This window comes from Macrobrachium nipponense, chromosome 1 (genome assembly GCF_015104395.2).
Source record: "Macrobrachium nipponense isolate FS-2020 chromosome 1, ASM1510439v2, whole genome shotgun sequence".
Classification (NCBI taxonomy): domain Eukaryota; kingdom Metazoa; phylum Arthropoda; class Malacostraca; order Decapoda; family Palaemonidae; genus Macrobrachium; species Macrobrachium nipponense.
This window is the reverse complement of record NC_087200.1, coordinates 199,118,638-199,144,017: the sequence shown is the minus strand read 5'-3', so window position 1 is coordinate 199,144,017 and position 25,380 is coordinate 199,118,638. Positions and strand designations below refer to the sequence as shown.

Genomic DNA, 25,380 nt, shown 5'->3' with positions numbered 1-25,380 from the left:
AATTTAGTTTAAATATAATGGTTACCAATAATATCAATGAAAACTAATAGAACTTAATTCTCTGATTATTTAAATGAGATTAAATAAAATTGTGCTTGATCAACCACGTGTATCATTCGACAGCCTAGTTTACTGCTGTTACACTATTTTTACACTTACTTTGAAAGTATGATACACTGTAGCTCTTTGAGATATTGAAGCATTAATAGAGATTAGTATAAAACCTTTTAATAACACCCGATGCGGGAAATCCCAGGATTCCAGGAAATAGCCCAATTCTTCCCGAAATCCCGGGATACAGAAAAGTTCCAAAAACAGGAAACCCTAGTTCCAGCGCACATAGCGAGCACAAACAAGCTCATCCATTACAATTAACCAGTAACTGCATAAGATGAATGACTAAAACTTGGTAGGGGGATAAGACTTGAAGTGTACTTTGCACACTACATTGAAGACAATACTGAAAGTCCCTTTGGGCCCTAACTTGCATTGCCTTTTCCTTTCATCCAATCCCTTCTGTCTTTCTATCAACCTATCCAATTTCTCTGCCTTCTCCCTGCTTCAATTTTATCTGTCATTTAAGATGAAGCTAATGGGTAGTTCCTATGAGCCTAAAGTCTGTGGTTCTGTTAAAATAATCTGCAGTAATACTATTCAACTGAAAATTAAATTTTACAGTATTACCTAAGAGCCAAGAAGGATAGAGCTTTACATTGTTACAAAATTCTTGAAGCATGCCAGATGCAAGCTGATAAACCCAAACACATTAAGTTACCTTTGCAGATTATTCTGTATTTCTAATATACCTGTCTTACATGTGTAACCAGAACTTTGCATCTAATATATAAATCTTTCCAGAATACCCCTAAGTCCTCAACTAGAAGATCAGTTCAAGTTTTCAACTAGAACTTTCTCCATTTTTGCAACCTAAATGAGCATATATTCAGAATAATTCAACAATTACACCAACAATACATAATATACAAAATGATTACCGAGTATGCTGTAAAAATTTCTGACGATGATCTTGTAGTGCTAATATAAACCAATATAACAAAAAGTTAATAATAACCTTCAGGGCACATAATATTCACTAATATGCAATAAATACAGCAGTAATGTGTAGCAGAGTGCTAAGTTTTTCACTGGAACCTATTGAATTTATAGTTCCACCTTGGGTCTTGGAGTCTCTGGTATTCACTACTTTCTGGGGTTCTAAACTGCTTAAGAAGTATATTTTTTGGGTCGTTACTTACACAGCTTTGTTTACAAGCCTATAGGCTCCAGTCAGAGATTGTAAACTCGTCAAGGATTTTTAAACAGTTTTGCATTGCATCGCTGTTGTTATCGAGCAGCCAATTAAACCTCTTTAGGAAGATTTCTTGATACTGCAGTATCTTTAACAATTATCTTTCATTAATAAAAAATTTTATGAAAACTTCAGAACTGTTTCCTCCATTAGCTAGCGGTCTTTGCAAATAATGAACCATTTAAAATTCTGAATTTACTTAGCTAGACACCTCTGATCATCTGGGTTATCAGCTGCACCTTCTTGTATATGCTTTATTTACCAAAGTAAAATTTATAATTCAAATCTCAGTTCTCTAACCCTCCCTCCTATCCTTTAATTTACATGTTCGTCAAATATCGTTTACCAAGACTGAACACCCCTAGGTCAACTTGTTGCAAAGAAAAGTAGGAGCACCATTAAATTGCAGTAATTCTGGAATTGCTCAAGGAATGTCTGGCTATCATTTTAAGGAATTTTCATCCCTCACAAGATTCCAACTCCATGGCGAGGTCTGTTATCTATAATTAATTTCATAATTATAAGCAGTTTCTTGTTTTGAGAATTCTTTCCACACATTCAAAGGGAAAAGTAATGTCTTCTCTACAGAAAACATATCTCCCTTTAACATTATTTATCTATGGCACCAACTTCGAAAGACAAATTTCAAAATATAATATTAAATGAATGCGAGATCATTAAGATCATCCATAATAAAATGGTGGGACAATTACGATCATACGTTCACTAACATATTGTTTTCAACAAAAACATTCCATAAAACACAAAAATATACATGATCAAAATAACTGTAATTTAATTTGTGAATTTTAACGATAAGTAAGACTACAAAATACATTTCATCATATCGATCTTGGAGAAGGTTGTTCTTTATTCTTACAAACGTCGTTAACAGTTTGCAGTCATATTTTAAGATCGAAATGTCTATAAATAGAACAGAAGTAGAGGACTGTCATTGGCTAATAGATGACAATGGCAATCAGCCAGGCAATTAGGTTTTAGCTGTAGTCTGTCTGTAAGTGCATGTGTTTTGAATACAATACGTATGTAGTTTTCAATAGAGTACCTATGTATGTATTTTACTGATTATATGAGGAATAGAATGAATTCCTTCAAAATTGTTGAAATATACAATATGATAAAAACATGATAGAATTAAGCTGCATGGAGGAACTGGCATTCTCTCTCTCTCTCTCTCTCTCTCTCTCTCTCTCTCTCTCTCTCTCTCTCTCTCATGCCATTTGCCACATAGGTAATCACAATTATAGTTCAGTAACTCAACGTTTGTTTTCGTAAAGTTTACCTTTGTCATACCTTTCTTTCCTAAAACATACGAAGCATCATACTGTAACTACCAAAACCGGAAGTAAGGTACAACTGTTGGCTATAGTACTTACTACCCTTTCAAACAATGACATGTCGCAATAACTGGTACATACTGCATGCATGTTGAATAAGTTACAAGTTAAAAGCATTTTAGTTTAGTACAGATAAATACAGAACTGTATATAAAAAATATAAGTAAATATGAAATGTATATTTACCTTAGGTAAAAGAAAATGAAAATGGTAGGACTAGCAGAGGAACAGTAACAATCTTTGTATTATGTACTTTAATTAAATCGGCTGACCCTCTCCGGTGTCCATCTTATCCAATATCCAGATTAAAGGGGTCCGGTTTATTGAGGACGACTGTACTTACTCGTAAAGACATTCGAGCATTCCAGTTCGCTATTCCTTCCAATGAATCCCTCATTTCATTTCATAATCTTTTCTCACTCCATCAATTTGCCACGACCCAGTTACCCAGTGTTTAAGTACTTCCCTGTGTGATATAATTTTAGTGAGTTTACTGTCCCCTGTTTGTAGTGAATCATTTATTCATTCATCCCATGTGCCCATAATGCTAGGGAACAAACCCATTATCCACGAAGCTTTTCCTGGAATGATTCTATTTCCTTCACCACCGTCTTGCCTAGTGAACATAAGCCAAGGAAGGCAACAGATTCAGCAATTGCACAGTGCAAGCTATAATCTATAGCTGGTTTCCAATTGAATCTCACTGTGTAATTCCTGAGCCAATAGCTCTTCATTTGTGCTCCAATAGCATATAATTCATTTTGTACTTGCGGAAATTTAGTAGTTATATTTGCAGTTAATCTTATCGCAGTTTTACTTTATGAAGAATTGTATAAGTGCTTATCCTCATTTGCCATGCTATAATTGTGTGATCAAAATCTTTCTCCAGTGATGAATAACGTGGGAGAAAAACCATATGGTCGCGAGAAACAAAAATCCTCTCTCACGTCATTTATGCAAATATCTTTATTACCATTATTGTCACTTTTCATGTATCATTATTATTTTGTATATTATTATGTCAGCTTTCCAGTCATGTATGTTTAATTGCCATTCAGACGTTTCGTATCTATTCATATGTAAATTTATGACAGTGAAAAATCGCAGACACTTGAATTTAATCCTTTCCTCAATCTGTCAAGTGGTTGGGACTATTGGTGGCTTGCATGAGCTATTAACCTTTGTGAAACTTTTGTAAATAAATTAGTAAGCTGTATACTCTGACTCTTGCCTGTACCTCACCTCACATTGGTGACCTGCAGAGATGACCGACCAAGCCATCAGTAACGATCCCCACCTCGCCAAGGTGAACATCGCAGCTGCCTCCATATACTTATCACTCTTCCTTCCTCACAACCTAGAGGCATGGTTATTTAGGGTAGAAATTATTTTCTGCACAAAGAAAATCCCCTCAGTGATGCTGAATGCAGACAATATCCTTGAATTCCTGCCCAATGACGTTTTCAAGCAGAGAGAAGGATGGTTCAAGGAACTAGACGCCCATCACCTATCAACATACTAAAGGGCCAGCTGAAGCCATATTTCAGCATGCTGCCTACCCAGAAAGCCAAGAAGTTCCTCAACTATGTGGGGGGCCGTGATAGAAGACGAGCAGCTGTCACATGTATGCAAGCAACTATAGCAGCTCATCATGCTACCCGCCAAGGGTGGCCAACCCAAGTCATCCTTGGACCTTGTGAGGGAGTAGCAGCTGTGCCCAAAACCCAACCATGCCCATAGAAGAGTTCCTGGTAATGCTCAATGAGATTCATACAGCCCACAAAGCAGCAGCGGCAGTAGCAGCACCACCATGCTGGACCGAGCAGATGTTAGATACAGAATCAGACAGTGATCCAGATGAGCCAGTCGCCCCCATAAACAAAAGATGCTTCTCCAGACAATCAAGCAAAGGGAAGCCTAAACAGATGAAACAAGAATCTAAGGAGGGAATATGTTTCCATTGGAGTTTCGGCAACAATGCCCGAAAATGTAACAAAAGCTGCCTATCTTTCAAAAAACATGCTGTGTGTGACCCATCCATACTAACCTCATCAGAGGACAGACAGGTTGTCTCATAAGAGAAATCAGGCCTGCTCACTGCTGTCTTTCTTCCAGGTACGAAAGAAAAGAACAAAAGTGTTTCTTCCTAAAAGATGAAAGACCTGAAATGCAGTTCTTAGTGGACACAGGAGCATGCAGATCATTCATCACAGCTAGCCTGAACAAATGAATGAATCTACACCACTCCCCCCAACAACCTCCACACCTCCACGTATCAATGGCCAGCAGAGCACCACTGACAATGGATGGAAGGTGGGAGATGAAAATTGCTTTTGACAGGAAAGACCAAAACTGGTCTTTAATCACAGCAGACGTCACGATGGTACTGGTAGGAGCAGACTTCCTAACTGTGCATACCTATTTGTCAATGTAGCAGCTAAACAGTTGATCCAAAGAACGACATAGAAATCATCTTACTAAAAGCCGAGCAGACGTACAACAACGAGAGAATATCAACACGTCTTCAAGGATGACCTAACAAAACCAGCAAAATATAGCATTCAACACCACAGAGACCAAAGGTCCCCCAATCGACTTGTGATTCATACAGCTAGCCCCAGAGAAGCTCATCTATGTGAAGAAGGTATTCAGAGAGATGGAAGAAGCAAGAATATGCCAGAAACCCCTCAGCCCATGGGTGTCACCCCTACACTTGGTACCAAAGTCAAACAGAACATGGCACCCCTGAGGAGATTACCAATGGCTGAATGTAAAAATACAACCAGATACGCACTACCAAATATAGCAGACTCAACAAATCAAATAAACGGAGCAAGAATTTTCACAAAAATTGATCCACTAAAAGGGTATTTCCAAGTCCTGGTGGCAAAAGAAGATATCAAGAAGACTGCATTCATCAATACATTTGGCACCTACACATTCAACTGTAGCTATTTTGGCCTCCATATCTCAGGGGCAACATTCCAAGTTTGTACATGTCAATACGGGAAATGAATAGACAAACAAATCAAACAGTAACTTTTGCTTTTATAATAAAAAGATAGCTTTATTTTGCTAGTGCTCCACTCAGTTACTGAGCAGTAATGTCTTTTTATACATTGTTGCATTATGTTCACTAATAAGCTCAGAGATTACAGTGAGAGAACCTGATGCAATTTTTTCATACATAACACATAGGATGCTTGTGAAAGTATGACTCTTTTACACTAATGAACTATATAACAAAAATATCTTGTGTACAAGATATTTTGTGTAGTAAATAATCAGTTATTCCAACATCTAAATCTTACACTAAAAAGATAGAAAAAATATTTCAATTGAGAAATCAAAGAAATATACAAAATGAAACGCACATGCATGTGAAGGACTACATGTTTGTTTTAAATACATAGGCAATAAACATGCCATGAAGGTACTAATGAGAGTAATTAAAATTGAATCCATAACTTTGAATCATGTGTAAATACCATACAAACTGAGCATATGTGCAATTTCAAAACAAATTTTATACCATCTTACTATCCAATTCATCTTCTTCATAAAATAGAAAATTTTTACACTGAAATCCATGGCACTGGCTATACATGGAGGAATACAATAAACCAGCGACAACCATTGCGGCAATTACATCTGACTAAGTGTAACGATTCATCTGGAACTGGAGGATTAATTAAAGGTAGTACAGGGCCCTCGGTTAGTGGAAGGGTTTCCATTCCTGGCCACCGACGCTAAGCGATTTTAAAGCCTACAGCCGCTGCACCCCTTATGAAATTCTAGACCTCAAACGGCACTGTAATCCCGCAATGGCGCAATAAGTAAAATTATATGTATGCAGTATAGTACTACAGAATTTACTATACAGTAGTACTGTACAGTACATTATAGTACTAAAGTGCAAAAAAGGCTAGCTTTAATCCTTTGGGTGCCTAGAGTATGTAAAGATAAAATAAGGTTTTATACAGTGTACAGGTAGCTGTAGTGTTCAAGTTACGATCATTCGTCTTACGATAATCTGATTTTATGAGAGAGACCAAATTACAATATCCTAACTTTATCCTATTTTTTAGTTACATAAGTTCAAAAACAGCAAAAGAGAATGATGAAAGTATGGTTTTAACGTTATACTCGTTGCGTAAATGTGTACAGCCATGAACAACCGAACGAGAAACAACTTTTTTTTTTTTTCCAAAGTACAACCGAATTGGATAACATCCATTCGGCTTGTATTTCAATCATCGTACTATAGTACACTATTACCATAGTTGCTATAAATGACATTATGTAGAATAGAACTGAGATCCCTTAATGTAATAACTTTATTCGCTATAGATCAAAGACCAATATAGATCAAAGATCAATCGGGAAATACTATACTGTTAAATTTAAACCTAGTTATAACTGAAGCTGAGAAAACAGTTCAAGTTGCTAATGACTATTATCGTGCATCGGCAACAAGGATAAAACTCTAGTAAACATATGCCATCAAGCACAACCGTAGATAAAACCAAGATAAAATCATTTTAATCAAAACTACTGTGCTTGAAAGAACATATTTTACTGTTGGTTTCACGCTGATATAAGATAAATATCGTAAAGTTTGTATTACGATGATATAAAGGAAAATTGCGAACGGAATCACCTAATTTTTCTATGCAATAAACATACCGCCAACGTAATCTGTTAACGAAAAAAAAAATTAGTTCTCAATCACAATGAGACATATTCAATTCATATTTCCACCTAAAAACACGTCATATAAGGAAAAATAACCTTGTCTTATATAAGTCAAGTATCTAGATATTCGTTTATGCTAACTAGAAGCAAGAAAATTTGCTCAGAATTACGTTAAATATGGCCAAACAAACTCGTGTTCACCATCAGCTGATTTCTAACCAAAACATTGGCCGCTCCGCGGAATACTGGCTTAGATTTGACTGGAGAGAGATGGTTGCCATGCCAATTTTGTACTGCAAGAATACCCTAAAAGAGTGCAAACTAGCTATATCACTTCTAGGTGGCAATGTAGAGATATTAAATACAGGTTTGACTGACACTTTTCTGTTCCTCCATGCACTCACAGGAGTTGGATGTGCACATTCACAACTATTTGGGGAAGATGAACTGGATAGTGAGATGATATGAAATAAAATTCATTTTGAAATTGCACATATGCTCAGTTTGTGTGGTAATTATATATGATTTAAAGTTTGAATAGATTAAATTTTAATTACCGTGTATACTCGTGTAACACGCAATCTCGCATATCGTGTGACCCCCAAATTTTCACCCTAAAACAATGATTTGATCATGTATCTCAAGTACTATGCGAGTTCAATTTTCGAGACCAAACTACAATAGGCTAATCTTTTTTCCTCTTTATCACATTTTTTAGTTAGGCCAACCCCTTTTCCTCCATCTCTTTATCTATCCCATCATCTAGTTAAATTAAAAAGAGTAAAAGAAGAAGCTAAATGTATCGTCAGTAACGTTTTACTTATTGTGTAAACACATACAGCCAGAAACAGCTGATTTGCTATGAACAACCAAATTCGATGACTACAGCGGTTTGCTTGCATTTCAGCCATGGTACACTAGTAAAAAATTACTGTAGTTATGGTACAAATGATGTTAAATACAATAAGACTGATATATTTTTAAATTACTCATTCGCTATGGAGAAAAGATCGGCAAGGGTAGGTACTGCTAAATTTAAGCTGCTAGTAGTAGCTGAAGCTGAGGAAAGAATGTTCATCTGCTAACAATTATTACTGTCCACTGGCAACATGGAAACTTCGGTATAGCACCATCAAACTCGACCGTAAACAAAATGTGAGAGAAATGTGTTTTAATCAAAACTATTTGGCATGAAAGGACACATTTTACTGTGTTCACTTCGATAAAAGATAAATATGTAAAGCTAGTACTGTTCTGATGAAACAAGTGAAAATATCAAATGCAAGCTGTTGATTTTTTATGCAATAAACATGCCCTCACCACCATCTGCTATCTAAACAAATAACTAAATTTTGTTCACAACAATACGAATTCAAGTAATATTTTGACTTGAAACACTTCATATAAGGTAAAATAACCTTATCCCATGGCTTGTTTATTGCCTTTGTATTTTTTTTTTTAAACAAACACGTTGTAGTCCTTCACGTCCCTGTTCGTTTCCTTTTGTGTATTTCTTTGTTTTCTCAGTTGAAATATCTTTTCCTCTTTTTAGTTTAAGATTTAGATGTTGGGATCACAGGATATTTACTACACAAGATATCTTGTACACAAGATATTTTTGTGATATACTAGTTCATTAATATAAAAAAACTCATACTTCCATGAGCAACCTATGTGATTATGTATAAAAAAATTGCATCAGTTTCTTTCACTGTAATCTCTGAGCTCATTAGTAAACATAATGAAACAAAGTATAAAAAGACATTACTGTTCAGTAACTAAGTGGAATGCTAGCAAAGTAAGGCAATCTTTTAATCTGAGAAACAAAAGTTACTGTTTGATTTGTTTGTCTGGCCATTTCCCATATTGATTTTCTCTTTAGTATTCACAGTGACAACTACTTTATTTTCCTAGATATGTACAAACCTGTATGTACTAATATATTTTAAAAGGTCATTTTTTCTATAACTTTTTGTTTCGAGAAATTTGGTCATACAGACCACCAGTTCTGTTGAAAATGTTTTAAAAAATATTATATTAGTTTCTCTATTTTTACTCTTATTTCATATAAAATGCCTTAATTTTGTAAAACAAACATTCATTCCTATTAAAAAATAAATTCTGAACAACTTTTAATCAGTGATGGTTTTGATAAAACTATTATTTTACAAGATATTTCAATTTTTAGCGAATTCGAATATGGCGGCTAATCGAAGCGTGGGGGCCATGGGACTTTTGATATGTTGTTCATTTCACATATCTCTACTATTGTGCAAAGTTTCAGCTTTTATCTAATTATTGCACAAAAACCACGTAACGCTCCTGGGCTATATGTGGAAACTGAGATTGTCAGGAATATTGCAAAATTCAAGTTTTTAGTTATATTTTCAAAAAGTTAGTTGACTAATTCCATAATGTAAAATCTTGTTTGACTTCAGTTACTGTGGCTGTATATTGGCTATACGTATCCAGTCCCGTATGGAATACTGACTTGATTTCTCTTCTTCACAAGTCACTCAAAGAAATCTGATGATAACAGACAATTATCTTTTCTGATACTATTCTGCCATTGCTCCTTCTAATATTAGGCAGAAATCTAATACCCACAGTCATGAAAAAATGCAGCTCAGCACACAACTGTTCCCTTAATCGACAGTTCGCCTCCAATTCTCTCCCAACTTCCATTTTTTCTGTCTTCCCAGTTTTCCTTCTTTAACAGAGTCCAATATCTTTTGTTTTTCTCTATTTTGTCATTACGCCCGGACCAAATAAGTGCACATCCAATACGCACCGTAATTAGGTACAGCATGGTCTTGCCAAAGTGGGATCAGTCAACTCTAGCCTTCCTTGTAACCTATGCAACTATGTATTGCTGTATGACGGTTGCTTGATCTTGGGAGCTGTAAAAATCTATACGAATATACCACCTGTTTTTACACAGATTCTGTCAGGGATGAGGATACTACAAGGCAACAAACACTGTAGGCAATATTATTTTTCTTTGTAACATTTCCTCTGTGTCTTCTCCACTGTTATCTGCCCTTTATTTATCATCCGTACTCTCAGGAGTTTTTCACACTTAACTGTTCAACTTCCTCAGTTTTGCCTTGTCTCAGGATTCACTCATTAAAAACATATCTACATTTGTAAAGACAGTAAAGTTTTACGCAGGCTACTCTAGGATTTGGCAAATGACATGTAAAGCACAGCACCCATAGTAGAACATTAATTGCTCTGCATCAACTTTATATTTTCATGACTGCTATGTACAGTGTTCAACAGCATACGTATCCTTTATGAAATGAGTTTAATACCATATACTATGGCCGGCATAAATTGATTCTGTAAAGTGCTATGTTGACAAAATCAGTGTTGAACAATTGCATTTTCAATTTTCCGTTTAGAATTTACTAGCTAACAGCTCATAACCACTGCAGTTAAAAGATGAAAATAGAAAGCAAAGAGAACCACTACTGTTATACTGAATAAAATAACACACCCTCACCATGAGTTTGTAGATGAATGAGTCTTCATTAAATTCAGCCTGTTCTGAGAAGTCAATCAGTGTTTGCAGCAGAACAACAATGAAGATCATAACAATAGAGAAGAAGAGCCATATGTCAACCAGCTTGAAATATGATGTTTTAGGCAATGAGTTTGAGGTCTGGAATTAAAGTAAAACAATAGGTAAGTAATAAATCACTAACAAATGTAATTTTGCCCTATCACACTAAAATCTCACACCCTTAAACTCATTACTACAATAAAAACTTATGAACTATCTCCATCACCAAGGCTATTCATGAATATCCATAGTACAACAAAACAGCAGTTTCTTCATAGAATATTTATACATATTTGTCATTAAGAGGTGAACAAAAAATAAAACCATTACATGATGTAGTGACAGTCTCTCGAAAATACGAGGTATATAAAATGTGAAGTTCACTGAATCCTGTCTGACAGTCTGTTATGCTAAAACAAAGGCCTTTTAATAATTACTGCAGACTTTACTGAATTAGATTTGGTTGGTAAATCTCCTTGACAAATCACATGGAGATCCAATTCAAACAGGATTTCGTATTTAACAAAATGTATCAAATTTTTTTGTGGTTTACAATGTAGTGGGGAACAATAATGATTTTCAAATAAAGAAACTCTTTATTAGAAACCTTGTGGTTCAAATAATTTCCTTGTGCCCAAATCAGCTGACTAAAAATGAGACCATCAGTTTAAAATGACCTTTGAAAAAAAATCTGTATATAAAATATTGTATATCTTTTTTACCTTTTCTACAGAAACTCACAATAGCCCATGTCAGATATTTGAATTCTAAAGGGAAGGAGGAATGCGATGCATTTTCATCCCCACTCATACTTTACGTACCATCAGAACCATACAACAGTCCACACAGAATTATTCAACTAAAGATCAGTCCAAAATATCCACAGAAAAAGATGTAAAAAATGCCCTGATTAGTTTGTTTTGTGATACCCCATGATAATAAGTTCAGTAATGAGAAATTACTTTTGACATTTAACCTTTCCACCAAATTAAATGAGCCAGGGTTTGAAGGAAGTGGGACTTTCCACCATAGAGGATATATATACCTGGAATTGTGATCTCTATACCAGTGCTATGTAGCTCCGTGGTCTTCCACTAGGGCGGTGCTGCGAAGACTTGCGCCCATTTTTACAGGTCTGGTAACCCACAAATTGAACTTATTTTTTTTTTTATCGTTAATGTTTAATGAGTAAGAGTATGGCAAATGTTTAGGGTTTAGTTAGTAATAATGTTTATGAGTAATTTTTTAATGAATGTTTAGTTTAGGGTTTAGTGAATTTTTACTGAGAGTTTAGGGTTTAGTGAATGTCTTGTGAATGGTAGTGTTTAGTGAATGTTTATTGTGTAATTATTCAGTGAATGTCTAGTGAGTCTTTAGGGCTTTAGTGAATGTTTTTAAATGTTAGTGAAAGTTTAGTATGTAAGTATTCAGTGAATGCTTAGTTAGTGTTCAGTGAATGCCTTGAGAATTTTAGTTTAGTAAGTATTTAGTGTGTAGGTAGTTTTCAGTGAATGTTTAATGAATGTTAGTGTTTAGTGTGTACGTGTTTATTGAGTGTTTAATGAGTGCTGGATGGATGTTCATTCACTGGTTAGTGTTTAATGAGTGTTTAGGGGCTTAATGAGAATAGGGCTTAGTGAGTATTTGGTGTTTAATAAGTGTTTAAGGGTCTAGTGAGTGTTTTGTGTTTACTGAATGTTTAAGATTAAGTGAGTGTTTAGTGAATGTCTACTGAGCGTTTGTGGTATAGTGAGTTTTTAGTTTTATGAGTGTTTAGTGTATAGCAAGTGCCTAGTGAGTTTTGAGTTTCGGTGAGTGTTTAGTTATTGAGTGTGAGTGTGAGTGTACAGCAAGTGTGTATTTAGTGAGTGTATAGCAAGTGAGAGTGTTTAGTGAGCATAAGTGCATTGTGAATGTTAGTTTAGTGAATTTGCATTACTGTTTAGTTAGTGCTAAGTGACTGTATGCTAAGTGAGTCCTGTAATTTACAGGAACCATTTATGCTAGAACTGCTTAGATCTAAGAGCAGATGCTCAGGCATTGACCACAATGATTGGAGTGCTTGAGCTAACCTGTTTTTGTAAGGTAATTTTTCTCTGTGAAATTGGGCCCAGCACTAATAATTTAATAACTAATAATAATAATAATAATAAATAAAATAATAATAATAATAATAATAATAATAATAATAAAATAATAATAATAATAATAATAATAATAATAATAATAATAATAATAATAATAATAATAATAATAATAATAAGAATAAGAATAATAATAATAAGAGAAGAAAATAAGGAAATATGGAGATGCTACATCAGAAGCAACCCGACGGAGAGAGGATATAGAAGAAGATTGGTCAACATCTGGAATGAGAGGAATAACACCCCCCAAACAGAGCAGAGGCTGGCAGACCAAGTAAGGAACATAAAGAAAAAGAACTGGCTCTCCCCAACAGAAAGAGAAGAACTGGAAAGGGAAATGTCACACGACAACGAATTACTCGAAGACGAACTGAGAGACAATGCCACAGAAGACGACAAGGAGGATGAGGTATCAAACAACGACACACGAAGAAACACCGACGAAGTAACAGAGAGGACGGAATGGGTAGAAAAGATTAGACAATGGATGGAGCCAGATACAGAGAGAACAAAGATCCCCTCCATGAAAGCCTACAACACCAAGAAATTAAGGGAGAAAACAAGTGAGGTCAATGAAATAATGGGCATAATACACACCACCAGTATCACAGAAACAAATAACTTGACATATGCAGGAGCAAGATTAGTAGCAGAACTGATGGGGATTCGAACACAGAAACAAATAACTTGACATATGCAGGAGCAAGATTAGTAGCAGAACTGATGGGGATTCGAACACCAACACCACCAGCACAACCAACCCAACAGAAACCAAAACAGCAACCTCCTTGGAAAAGGCGCCTGGAAAAGCAAATCATGGTGATGAGATCTGACTTGAGTAAACTGAAAGAGATGGCAGAAAAAAGGCTAAGAAGCAAGAAAACAAGGGAGGAACTCAACGAAAAATACAAAGTACAAGAGAGGGGACTAAACAACACAATAGAAGATGTAAAACAGAGGGTTAAGGCCAAAGCACATAAGATCCAACGGTACATGAACAGGAATAAGGGATACCAACAGAACAAACTATTCGGAACCAACCAGAAAAGACTATACAGCCAACTAAGAGGGGAAGACAACCACCCAGAAATTCCTGAAGCCGAACCAAGTAAGAGACGCTGGGAAAACATATGGAGCAATCCGGTATCACACAACAAACATGCAACATGGCTCCAGGAAGTCAAGGAAGAAGAAACAGGGAGAATAAAACAAAGATTCACAGACATCTCGACAGACACAGTCAGACACCAACTAAAGAAAATGCCAAACTGGAAAGCCCCAGGTCCCGATGAAGTCCATGGATACTGGCTCAAAAACTTCAAGGCCCTACACCCACGAATAGCAGAACAACTCCAGCATTGTATCTCAAATCACCAAGCACCCAAATGGATGACCACAGGAAGAACATCCTTAGTACAAAAAGACAAGAGTAAGGGAAATATAGCCAGTAACTACAGGCCTATCACCTGCCTACCAATAATGTGGAAGTTACTAACAGGTATCATCAGTGAAAGGCTATACAACTACCTAGAGGAGACAAACACCATCCCACACCAACAGAAAGGCTGCAGAAGGAAGTGTAGGGGCACAAAAGACCAGCTCCTGATAGACAAAATGGTTATGAAGAACAGTAGAAGAAGGAAAACCAACCTAAGCATGGCATGGATAGACTATAAGAAAGCCTTCGACATAATACCACACACATGGCTAATAGAATGCCTGAAAATATATGGGGCAGAGGAAAACACCATCAGCTTCCTCAAAAATACAATGCGCAACTGGAATACAATACTTACAAGCTCTGGAATAAGACTAGCAGAGGTTAATATCAGGAGAGGGATCTTCCAGGGCGACTCACTGTCCCCACTACTCTTCGTAGTAGCCATGATTCCCATGACAAAAGTACTACAGAAGATGGATGCCGGGTACCAACTCAAGAAAAGAGGCAACAGAATCAACCATCTGATGTTCATGGACGACATCAAGCTGTATGGTAAGAGCATCAAGGAAATAGATACCCTAATCCAGACTGTAAGGATTGTATCTGGGGACATCAGGATGGAGTTTGGAATAGAAAAATGCGCCTTAGTCAACATACAAAATGGCAAAGTAACGAGTAACGAAGGGATAAAGCTACCAGATGGGAGCAACATCAAACACATAGATGAGACAGGATACAAATACCTGGGAATAATGGAAGGAGGAGATATAAAACACCAAGAGATGAAAGACACGATCAGGAAAGAATATATGCAGAGACTCGAGGCGATACTCAAGTCAAAACTCAACGCCGGAAATATGATAAAAGCCATAAACACATGGGCAGTGCCAGTAATCAGATACAGCGCAGGAATAGTGGAATGGACGAAGGCAGAACTCCGCAGCATAGATCAGAAAACCAGGAAACATATGACAATACACAAAGCACTACACCCAAGAGCAAATACGGACAGACTATACATAACACGAAAGGAAGGAGGGAGAGGACTACTAAGTATAGAGGACTGTGTCAACATCGAAAACAGAGCACTGGGGCAATATCTGAAAACCAGTGAAGAAGAGTGGCTAAAGAGTGCATGGGAAGAAGGACTAATAAAAGTAGACGAAGACCCAGAAATATACAGAGACAGGAGAAAGACACACAGAACAGAGGACTGGCACAACAAACCAATGCAAGGACAATACATGAGACAGACTAAAGAACTAGCCAGCGATGACAATTGGCAATGGCTACAGAGGGGAGAGCTAAAGAAGGAAACTGAAGGAATGATAACAGCAGCACAAGATCAGGCCCTAAGAACCAGATATGTTCAAAGAACGATAGACGGAAATAACATCTCTCCCATATGTAGGAAGTGCAATACAAAAAATGAAACCATAAACCACATAGCAAGTGAATGCCCGGCACTTGCACAGAACCAGTACAAAAAGAGGCATGATTCAGTGGCAAAAGCCCTCCACTGGAGCCTGTGCAAGAAACATCAGCTACCTTGCAGTAATAAGTGGTACGAGCACCAACCTGAAGGAGTGATAGAAAACGATCAGGCAAAGATCCTCTAGGACTATGGTATCAGAACGGATAGGGTGTGATACGTGCAAACAGACCAGACGTGACATTGATTGACAAAGTCAAGAAGAAAGTATCACTCATTGATGTCGCAATACCATGGGACACCAGAGTTGAAGAGAAAGAGAGGGAAAAAATGGATAAGTATCAAGATCTGAAAATAGAAATAAGAAGGATATGGGATATGCCAGTGGAAATCGTACCCATAATCATAGGAGCACTAGGCACGATCCCAAGATCCCTGAAAAGGAATCTAGAAAAACTAGAGGCTGAAGTAGCTCCAGGACTCATGCAGAAGAGTGTGATCCTAGAAACGGCACACATAGTAAGAAAAGTGATGGCCTCCTAAGGAGGCAGGATGCAACCCGGAACCCCACACTATAAATACCACCCAGTCGAATTGGAGGACTGTGATAGAGCAAAAAAAAAAAAAAGAAAAAAAAAAACATAATAATAAGAATAATAATAATAATAGAATAATGAATAATATTGAATAATATGAATAAAAAAAAAAAAATCAAAACAATAGTAAAAATAATAAAAATAATAGTAAAAAAGATAAAAATAATAACAGTAATAAAGTATAGTACTATGAGCTGGACCGAGACCTTTTAATATGGCCGCTCGAGGTCACATACTCAATGGGGAGATCACCACTCCAGTGATTGACACTCTATTTAGCTTATGTGAAACTTCAACATATTTTTACAACAGCTCTCATGCTATACATGCAATTTCAAAATAAAATAAGGACTAAACACTCTAAATTATTAATCTTATTTATAAAAGAAACTAAAAAAATATTATGTCAATAAAACCAAAACTTCAGAGCATGAGATAAAGGAACACATTGCAAAATACATTAGAATTTTCATCTACAGGAATAAAAAAAAATAACTTCAACTAACTTGAGTGTATAACGAAGACAGGACGAGGAGTGATGTAAGTGCCACTTGAATTCTTGAGTTAAAATCATATGGATTGAAGAAAAAGGTGGCATAGGCAGTTATAATCAGAAATGTAGTAGGAATATAAAGAGTAAGCATGTAAAATCCATAACGTCGTCTGAATCGTATTTGCACTTCAACAGTTGAAAACTCCCCCGCATCAATTGTCTCTGTGCTTACCTCACCTGGATGGAAAAGTATATAAAATATTACATATATTGTAAATAGCCCATCATGAAAGCAATGATAACAGCAGTGTCCACTGAATTTACAGTTATTTGCAAAATTCAGTCTTTCTTTAAATACGAAATCGCATTCTGTAAACAACATTTAGTATCACCTACCTATGGTTTGAAGACTGTAAACAACATTTAGTATCACCTATCTATGGTTTGCAGAGCAAGTTGTAAGCTAAGCAGTAACCCTGTTTACCATGGAACCAATGCTAACAGTTGTGTCTACTTTAAAATATGAAAACAAGTGCAAGTTTACTGGTATCTTAAGCCTCTGTGCCATACTAATGGACTTTTCAGTAGATTGGTACAATTCCTGAACCAAAATTTCAAAATGAAACTATTGCATGACTGTTTTGTGCTAACAGAAAAATGACAAAATATGTATCTGGATTATTATAAGAATGCTTTTTAAAAATTAATGCTGACTTTGCATGGCTCACTGTAAACCATAGACAACGGCTCTTCTATGTGAAGGGTAATTTCAGTCTCTTTGCTTTACCTGCATCTGAGTCTAGAAATGACTCATGGTCTAATTAATCTAATAATGCTAACCCTCATTTCAACAGGACAATGAAAAAAACTCCATCATATAGTACAGCATTTTAGAAAAAAGTCAAAGTTGATACCACTGATTAATATCGTTGTGACAAATCATCTAGCAATGAGAACTAAACTTAAAACTCTCAATAAGCTGTGGGGGCTTCCTGCCCAAGCATCCTGGTAAAAGCTGTAAAAATGTATTGCAGTGAATGAAATAAAAACTTTTGAATATAAAACACTTAGATCTAGTGTGCTATAACACATGGAAATAAATAGCAACTAAATACACCTTAAGTATCAGCTGAAGAAAGCTGCATCACAATTTTGTATACTGGTAAGTTTGAGGAAATCAATTTGGTAATGAAATAACAGGTTTTGATAAAAAAAATATATGTATCCTATTTTTGGTAGTCCCTGTAAGTGCTCAAAGTGGTGCTCTTTTGGACCCACCACAGCTCCATAAGGCAGACCAACCAATATAAAAAAAAATCTCTTAGTTGATCCTCGCCCGAATAGCGCCTCTGATTTGACGCCGTGATAGAGTGTAAAAAAGGACTAACAAGAGGGTTCTTTCCCCTGCATACAGAATCTTCCTGGTTTCCCAACTTTTCCTACGCACATAGATGTAGCAACAGTGTGCAAGTTGGCCAACTCCTCACTATTCACCAGGTCTGTGAAAGAAAAACTCACAACTAATCACCATGCCCTTTCATCAGGGAAAGCGGGTGGGTTTAAGGACTCACAGCAGCTACCATTAATAGGTTTGTCCTTCATCAAAACTTGTTTTTTGAGAGCATAGGCACTGTTGTCAGCTGAGGAGCACAAAATAAATTGACAGGTGATGCAATGGCCTAGCTCATAATTTAAAAAATCCCTATGACCCAGACAAATAAAAAGGTTTTGACACAGGAAAAACTTATTTTTGGTAGCTGCTGAAAGCCCTCAAAGGAGTTACTCTTATGGTTCCACGAAGGCTCCACAAGAGAGACCAATGTGAATTCTTTCACAGTTGGTCTTAGCCAGAATAGTGCTTTATGGCACAGTTATAGAGCACAAAAGAGCTCAAAGCAAGAGAGCTCTGTTCCTTGCCAATAGCAATTACCTCAGTTTTTCCTTCATCCTTCTTACATATTTGTGGCAACAACGCGTAAGTCAGCCATTTTTTCCGACTACTCACCCGTCTGTTAAAGAAAAATCACCCACCGCAGATTCCCTTGCCTTTTTGTCATGGAAAGCCAGTGGGTTTGAAGGCTTACAATGGCTACCAAAAACAAGTTTTTCAAATATCAAAACCTTGATTTTATAGTGCAGCCACTGTTCATCCTAAAAGGAGCATACAAAAGAGATTGACAAGGACAAAGTAGGCCTAGCTCCCAATGAAAAAATCTTAATGATCCAGATGAAATCTTTTTTTCCATAGCAAAGTCGCATAACTTACTACTGTACTCACATTCTTTATTCCAAACACCTATTAAGAGTTCAACAATAGAGAATATGAAACACACATGAACCTTTGTGTGGTTCTACAGTGACTAAGCCAACAATGTTTGGTTAGGCTGTGGGATTATTGTGCCTTTGCAGGAATATCTCAGCATGACTACAGTATCAAGAAGACTGCCTTTCTACTAAGGGGCCCCTGGGGCCAGAACTCACCATGCCACCTATTGACACACAGTTCTGTTAAATTTGCTCCATTTCATAGCAGTAGTGTTTGAGGAATATAGCCTTCGATGACTACCGTATACACTCATGAGATGTCTTACAAAAAAAATTCCAAAGAGAACCAGTGATGTACTCACCTGACAAATACCATGCAACTTAGAAAAGGAGTGAGAGGGTCGGCTTTTTTTAATCAGACACTAAATTTATTCTCACCCATGTAGAGAGAGAGTGGCTTGCTTGTCCTAAGAAAAGCAAACTATCTGGGACATTCACAGTGACATGTAGATAAACCTGGAGTACTCAGATCAGGCAAAATACTGAGTTCCCTTACCAGAATGGAGGATTTCTCCTGCATAGGGTCCTTATACTTAACCAGGAATGATGAGCCAAAATCTGAACTCTTGGTGCCCAGAAAGTCTAGAAGACTGCCTTTTGAAGCACTAAACTGAGTGGATGACATGCGCCAAAGAACATTATTAAGGGACCATGTAATAGGAAGCCCTTGCAGGAGCTGGTCTTCACAGTGCAAAGGACTAGAGAAGCGAACTCACAGAATCAATTCCAAAACCATAAAGCAAGGCTTTTGACAATGAAGCCTTCAATCCTATAACTGTTTCAATAGAAAGGCACTTGTCCTCAAGAGGGTATATCAGAAAATTTAGAACTGTTTCAAATGAGATTTCAACTGGGCTCTCAGTGTGAATGTAACCCAACCACAATTCCTTACAGACTGATACTGTTGAATAAATGAAGTCCACAGTTGTTGCACCAGGTACCTAGCAATGATAGGTACATTTGAATTGGAATATAAAATTTAGGCCTAATTTTATATTCCAATTCAAATATACCTATCATTGCTAGGTCTATTTATATTGGATTATAAAACTTAGGCCCAAGGACAAGCCCTGGGACCTATGATGTCATTCAGTGCTGAAAGGCAAACTGTAAGTAAAGGAAGTTTTAATAGTGCAACAGAAGGAAAACTTACCAGTTGCACTACGAAACAATTGTTAGGAAGGGCGGTAAGATGGAGGAAAGATAATATGAACGGAGGTACAATAAAAGGACTGAAATGGATTGCAGCTTTGGGCTGAAGGGATGCTGCAATGAACCCTAAATAATGCCTACAGTGCACCTCATGAGATGCAGTGATGGCAGTAACCCCCCTAAGGAGCAATGCTAGGAAGATCAGATTTTTAAAATTCGCACATGAAAGTCACAGCTCAGGAAAGAGGATGCATAGACGGCTCCCATCCTACTGCTTAGGACAGAACAACAGAGCATCAGAACTGATTTTCCTACCTGTTGTTCAAGTGGCAGGAATCAATAACTCTGGCCAATTTAGGGTCACTACTTAGGTGGTTCCATTCAAAGTTGGGAGTATGTTCAATAGATTCAAAATCTGGAACAATGGAGGAAAGGTACGTAGATTGTTTTCCATTTGTTCCAGGCTTGTAGAAAAGCATCTCTGTTATTACCTGACATTCCAGGTTTGGAGATCCATATGCTGGAAGTTGTTGGCTTTTGCATGTTGCAAACAGGTCCAGATATCAGAGAAACTTTATTCTTCTGCAGAGGCTGTCCATGGCCATGCTGTTCCCTTCTAGAACAAAACTTAGGATAAGGTCTCATCATTGTCTTCTTGGTGAGAATGATAATCTCCTTATGACACAGGATTTCGAACCTTGTGCCAACTTGGTTTCATATGGTATGCCACTAAGGTTGAATTCAGTCATGATTCTGAATGCCTTACTTCTTTATATGATGAACAAAGGAAGTTCAAACCTACAAATATTGATTTCAGCATCTCTATAACCTGGAGATCTAGTGGGTAGCCTTCATAACATTGCTTCAGCACATCCATGAGAAGCAGAACTTCAGGAATAGATACACCAGAGGAACCTACCTAATGGTTCTGAGGATCACTCCACCAAAGGAGATCCCCTTAAATGTTGTCCAACAGGGTCATTGCCTTGCTGAGCAGCAGATAACCACACCATGTTCAATTGTACCAAAAGAAAACGAATCCTAACTGAATCCTAGTACGTTAACTTTCAACAGATCATATTATGGTGTATAAGAGTTGCTATATCATTGCTAGACCCATGTCATGGACACAATCCTCAAGAACCTATAATCTGTGATTTCTGCCCTCTGACAGGAAGTTTGTGTGTTAGATCCTTAGGGTTTATGGAGCAACTGGAGCTCTCTGGTGAAGCTGCCTACTTCTGAAATGGGAAAGTAGTACATCCAGCCATTAATTTCCTCTATTCTTGCATCTCAGCAGTATGTAAAATTATATACATACGTATAAGACCAGGACTGAAACCTGTCAGATTTCTCCTTGCTGCCCAAAGATTTCTCCTTGCTGCTCAAATGGCTATACTATAGAGCTTATAAATAGCATTTTCATCATTCCCCCAAAGATATCAGCAGCCGTAAAGTTGGATAGGTGAAGTACTTTGCCACATTAAGGAAGTGACATAGTTGGAGCACTTCTCTAGAGCTACATTCCACTTGGTAAAGGCAATATTAATGAGTATGTATATGATCATAAACAAAATGAGAGAAAAGCCTTAATCAAGGTAGGAGACTATTCTACTGCCCTTGGAGGCATCATTTGACACCCTGGAGTCCTTAGAAAAAAGGGTGCTTTGCATATTGTAGTTATGGCAGGTAACTCCCTCAAGAAACATTTATAGTATACATATTCAACTCCATAGCTGGAAAAAAAACTATGCCTTAACCTCTTGGGTCGAGACTTTAGTATCTGAAGATGGGGGCTGTACTATATGGTTGGAACACTGTATGGGTTTGACATCCAGTTAATTATCTTCCAAAAGTGTTTCATCCTGTCTGGAGAAAAATGACATTGGCTTATCATAGCCCTTGCAAATGACCTTCTTTGCAATTCATTCTTTAGTAACCACAAATGTACGTGCAATGCACTAGCAAAGGGAAAATCGAAAGAACAACCACAAATCTTCTGCTTTTACCAGATCTATCTCAAGTTCAACCTCTAGGACCACATTTCTTAGCTTCTGCTGTATCTCTTGACTGATGACAACACATCCATGCTAGGCTAATGCCAGGGGCAGCCCTATTTTACTTAGCAATTAAGCACTCTGAGATTTATCAGTTTCTGGTGGAATCCATAGCATGACCACCTAAGGCCTTACTGAATCTCCCTTTTTGGCCTTATGGCCTGGCTTCTATGTTTTATATCCAATACCATCAGAAGGCTGTCTTTCTAGTTATAGGTGTCACTTTAATCTCACAGAGGGAGATGATAACCAACATGAAAAGTACTTGCAGTTTAGAGCCTGAACTCTATGTGCCTGACAGTTGTAACTTGTTATTGCTATAATTTCCTTACTGATAAGGAATCACTGAAATTCTTTGATCATGAAAGAATGTAAACTGATGTACTAAAAATATGTATATTCATGTTTAATTAAAAAAACTAAATTCTTCTGTGTGGGATCTATCAAAGCTTGACTTATGGCACTGCAAGCCTTACGGAGATACTGAGTACACCTTCATTGCAGCATCTTTTTGCTGTCCCAGCAATCAAAGCTGGAGAAGCATATGAACCAAAATACAGAATAATATACCATACTATAATGCAGAAAGTGAAGAATATAATCATTATTAGACAAATGGCAGAAACAATATTTTTTCCCCCCCAAAATTTTTTTTTCTAAAAACGAACAAAATGAAAAGATGTACAATGTGCAAAATATATACATCACATTACTAAAGCTAATGTTGCTGAAACTGGTCATTAATTCTGAGCAAAAAATAAGAGTCGGGGAGCATTTAAACTTACTTAACTGAAGCTTGCATCTTACTGGCAACCTAATTCTGAAATATCATCAAATATGAATATGTACGTATACTATGCATATATTGCAATACATACAAATCTAAAACTAGGCCTGAATTTCTTAGCAAACCATCCAATTAAGATTCCTCTCCTCTAAAGTTAAAAAACCAAGGAAAAGTTTTCATTAAGGACCTCACCATGGAATTTCTCTATTATCACAAACTTTTCCATAGCTTCTATATCCTACAATTGGATAAGCATTATACATTCAACTTCAATGGATAATGCATTCATAAAAAATACATCATAAAATGTATTTTTTATTTTGCTTATTGTTCATATACAACCACTTGTATTTAAAATACTGAACACATTTTCTGTGATATGTTTATCACAAAAAGCCTTGAATCCCAGTTGAGAATAAATGAAGAAGCTGTCTCTTACATGGTTGAATTCGAACCTATGCACAAATGTTAGAACGTGATTTTAACTCAAGTCATACCTATAGAGTACTCAATAAGATTGGGTGGTCCAGTGTAACTAGCATTCCCAGATATCAGCTGCATGTACGAAGTTGTAGCAGATACTAAAGTAAATCGAAGGCCACAAACCTGAAAAAGTTATTATTATTATTCACATAAGTGGCAGCAGCATGCATAAGCAAACATCCTATTCAAAAAAAAAGTACAATGTACTTTGGGTACTTGGGAAGAATACAGTTCCTTCCAAGCCTCCAGAGTAGTATGGTGACAGACAGAGTTGGAGCTAGTTCTGCCTTCAGGAATAGGTATATGAGACATGCCATGTTAAAATGTGATTTAGCAACATCTCAACCACTGTTTTATTTCATGGTGGATAACATTATTTCAACTATACCCTATAACAATTCACAGTAGAGAATACCCAAAGAAGACACTTTATATGACTAGAGCCATTCTGCCCTTGTGTTCATTATTTCTTGTGCTTTTTCGTACATACTTTTTAATTTAAGTGCAACTGCTAAATGAGCATCGTGGGGACAAAGAAAGTTAAAGAAACACTATAGAATTAAAGAAAGGGCAAGAAACACTATAGAATTTAAGAAAGTGCAAGAAACACTATAGAAATTAAAAAAGAACTCATACTAAAGTGTGGAGGCAATGATTTGTGGAAAGGCAAGGATGCTGCATGTCGATCTCCTTAAGAAAATGCCTACAAGTGCTGGAATTTAAGGCCAGCAGAGGCTGGTTTGAAAAATTCAAAAAGTGAATGGGCATACATACTGTGCCTACTTTAGTGATTATGGACATGTTTGCAAAGTGGAGTGATGTAAAAAATTTTGAGGAGAATTATCATCCCAACAAAGATGTAACCCGTCTCTAACATGTTTAATGACAATGCCTCGTTTCACTTTAGGCAAATCTTAAAGAGAGGCCAGAAACAAATGTCTATGGACAGTTTTGTTGTGCAACAGGGGTTCAGTGACTCAAGCTGTTCCTAGCGCAAGTAAAAAAAATGACCTGAAGTCCTTCTGGAGAGGGATTCCCCTTCCTAGCAATAATCTCTCCTCCTCCCCTCCTCTCCGCCTTCCATGCACTAACAAGCCTTCCATAAGGGTAAGAGTGATGCTAAATGTTTATTTATCATTATGAATTTCATTAAACTGTATTTATTCTCGGAGGTAAGGGTGTAAGAATACTACCACTGGGTCGTAAAAGGCAACTTAAAGGACTCCTGCTGCCTTGCAGTCTTACTTTTTAGTAAAAGGCTAGGCCCACTGCCAATAACTGGAAACTGCTGCCTTGCACTCTCACTTTTTAGTAAAAGGCTAGGTCCACTGCCAATAACTGGCATGATAAATGGGCGAGGGGTAATGCAACAGTCACAACTGCAGCCAAAGAAGTTCATGAAAGAGTGGAAGATAAGAACAGGTATGTGGAATGTAGGCACTAGCAGGAAAATTGACGGAGATAGTTGTTGTGATGGAGAGGAGGAGGACAGATTTCTTTGTGTGTGCTGGAGACCCTATAGGTGGAAAGGGAGTGGAACTAG

General features: G+C 36.9%; 1 protein-coding gene across 8 annotated transcripts in view; it reads right to left on the bottom strand.

Annotated features, from left to right (window-relative positions):
- Positions 1-25,380, bottom strand: part of LOC135220010 (uncharacterized) — a 397,255-nt gene that overhangs the window by 5,878 nt on the left and 365,997 nt on the right. For all 8 annotated transcript variants that reach the window (XM_064257303.1, XM_064257300.1, XM_064257306.1 and 5 more), the window contains 3 exons: positions 23,852-23,960; positions 17,047-17,270; positions 10,868-11,026 (listed from right to left, as the gene is read on the bottom strand). In XM_064257303.1, the coding sequence (XP_064113373.1) occupies positions 10,868-11,026; positions 17,047-17,270; positions 23,852-23,960 (492 nt within the window). The remainder of the gene's footprint in view (positions 1-10,867; positions 11,027-17,046; positions 17,271-23,851; positions 23,961-25,380) is intronic.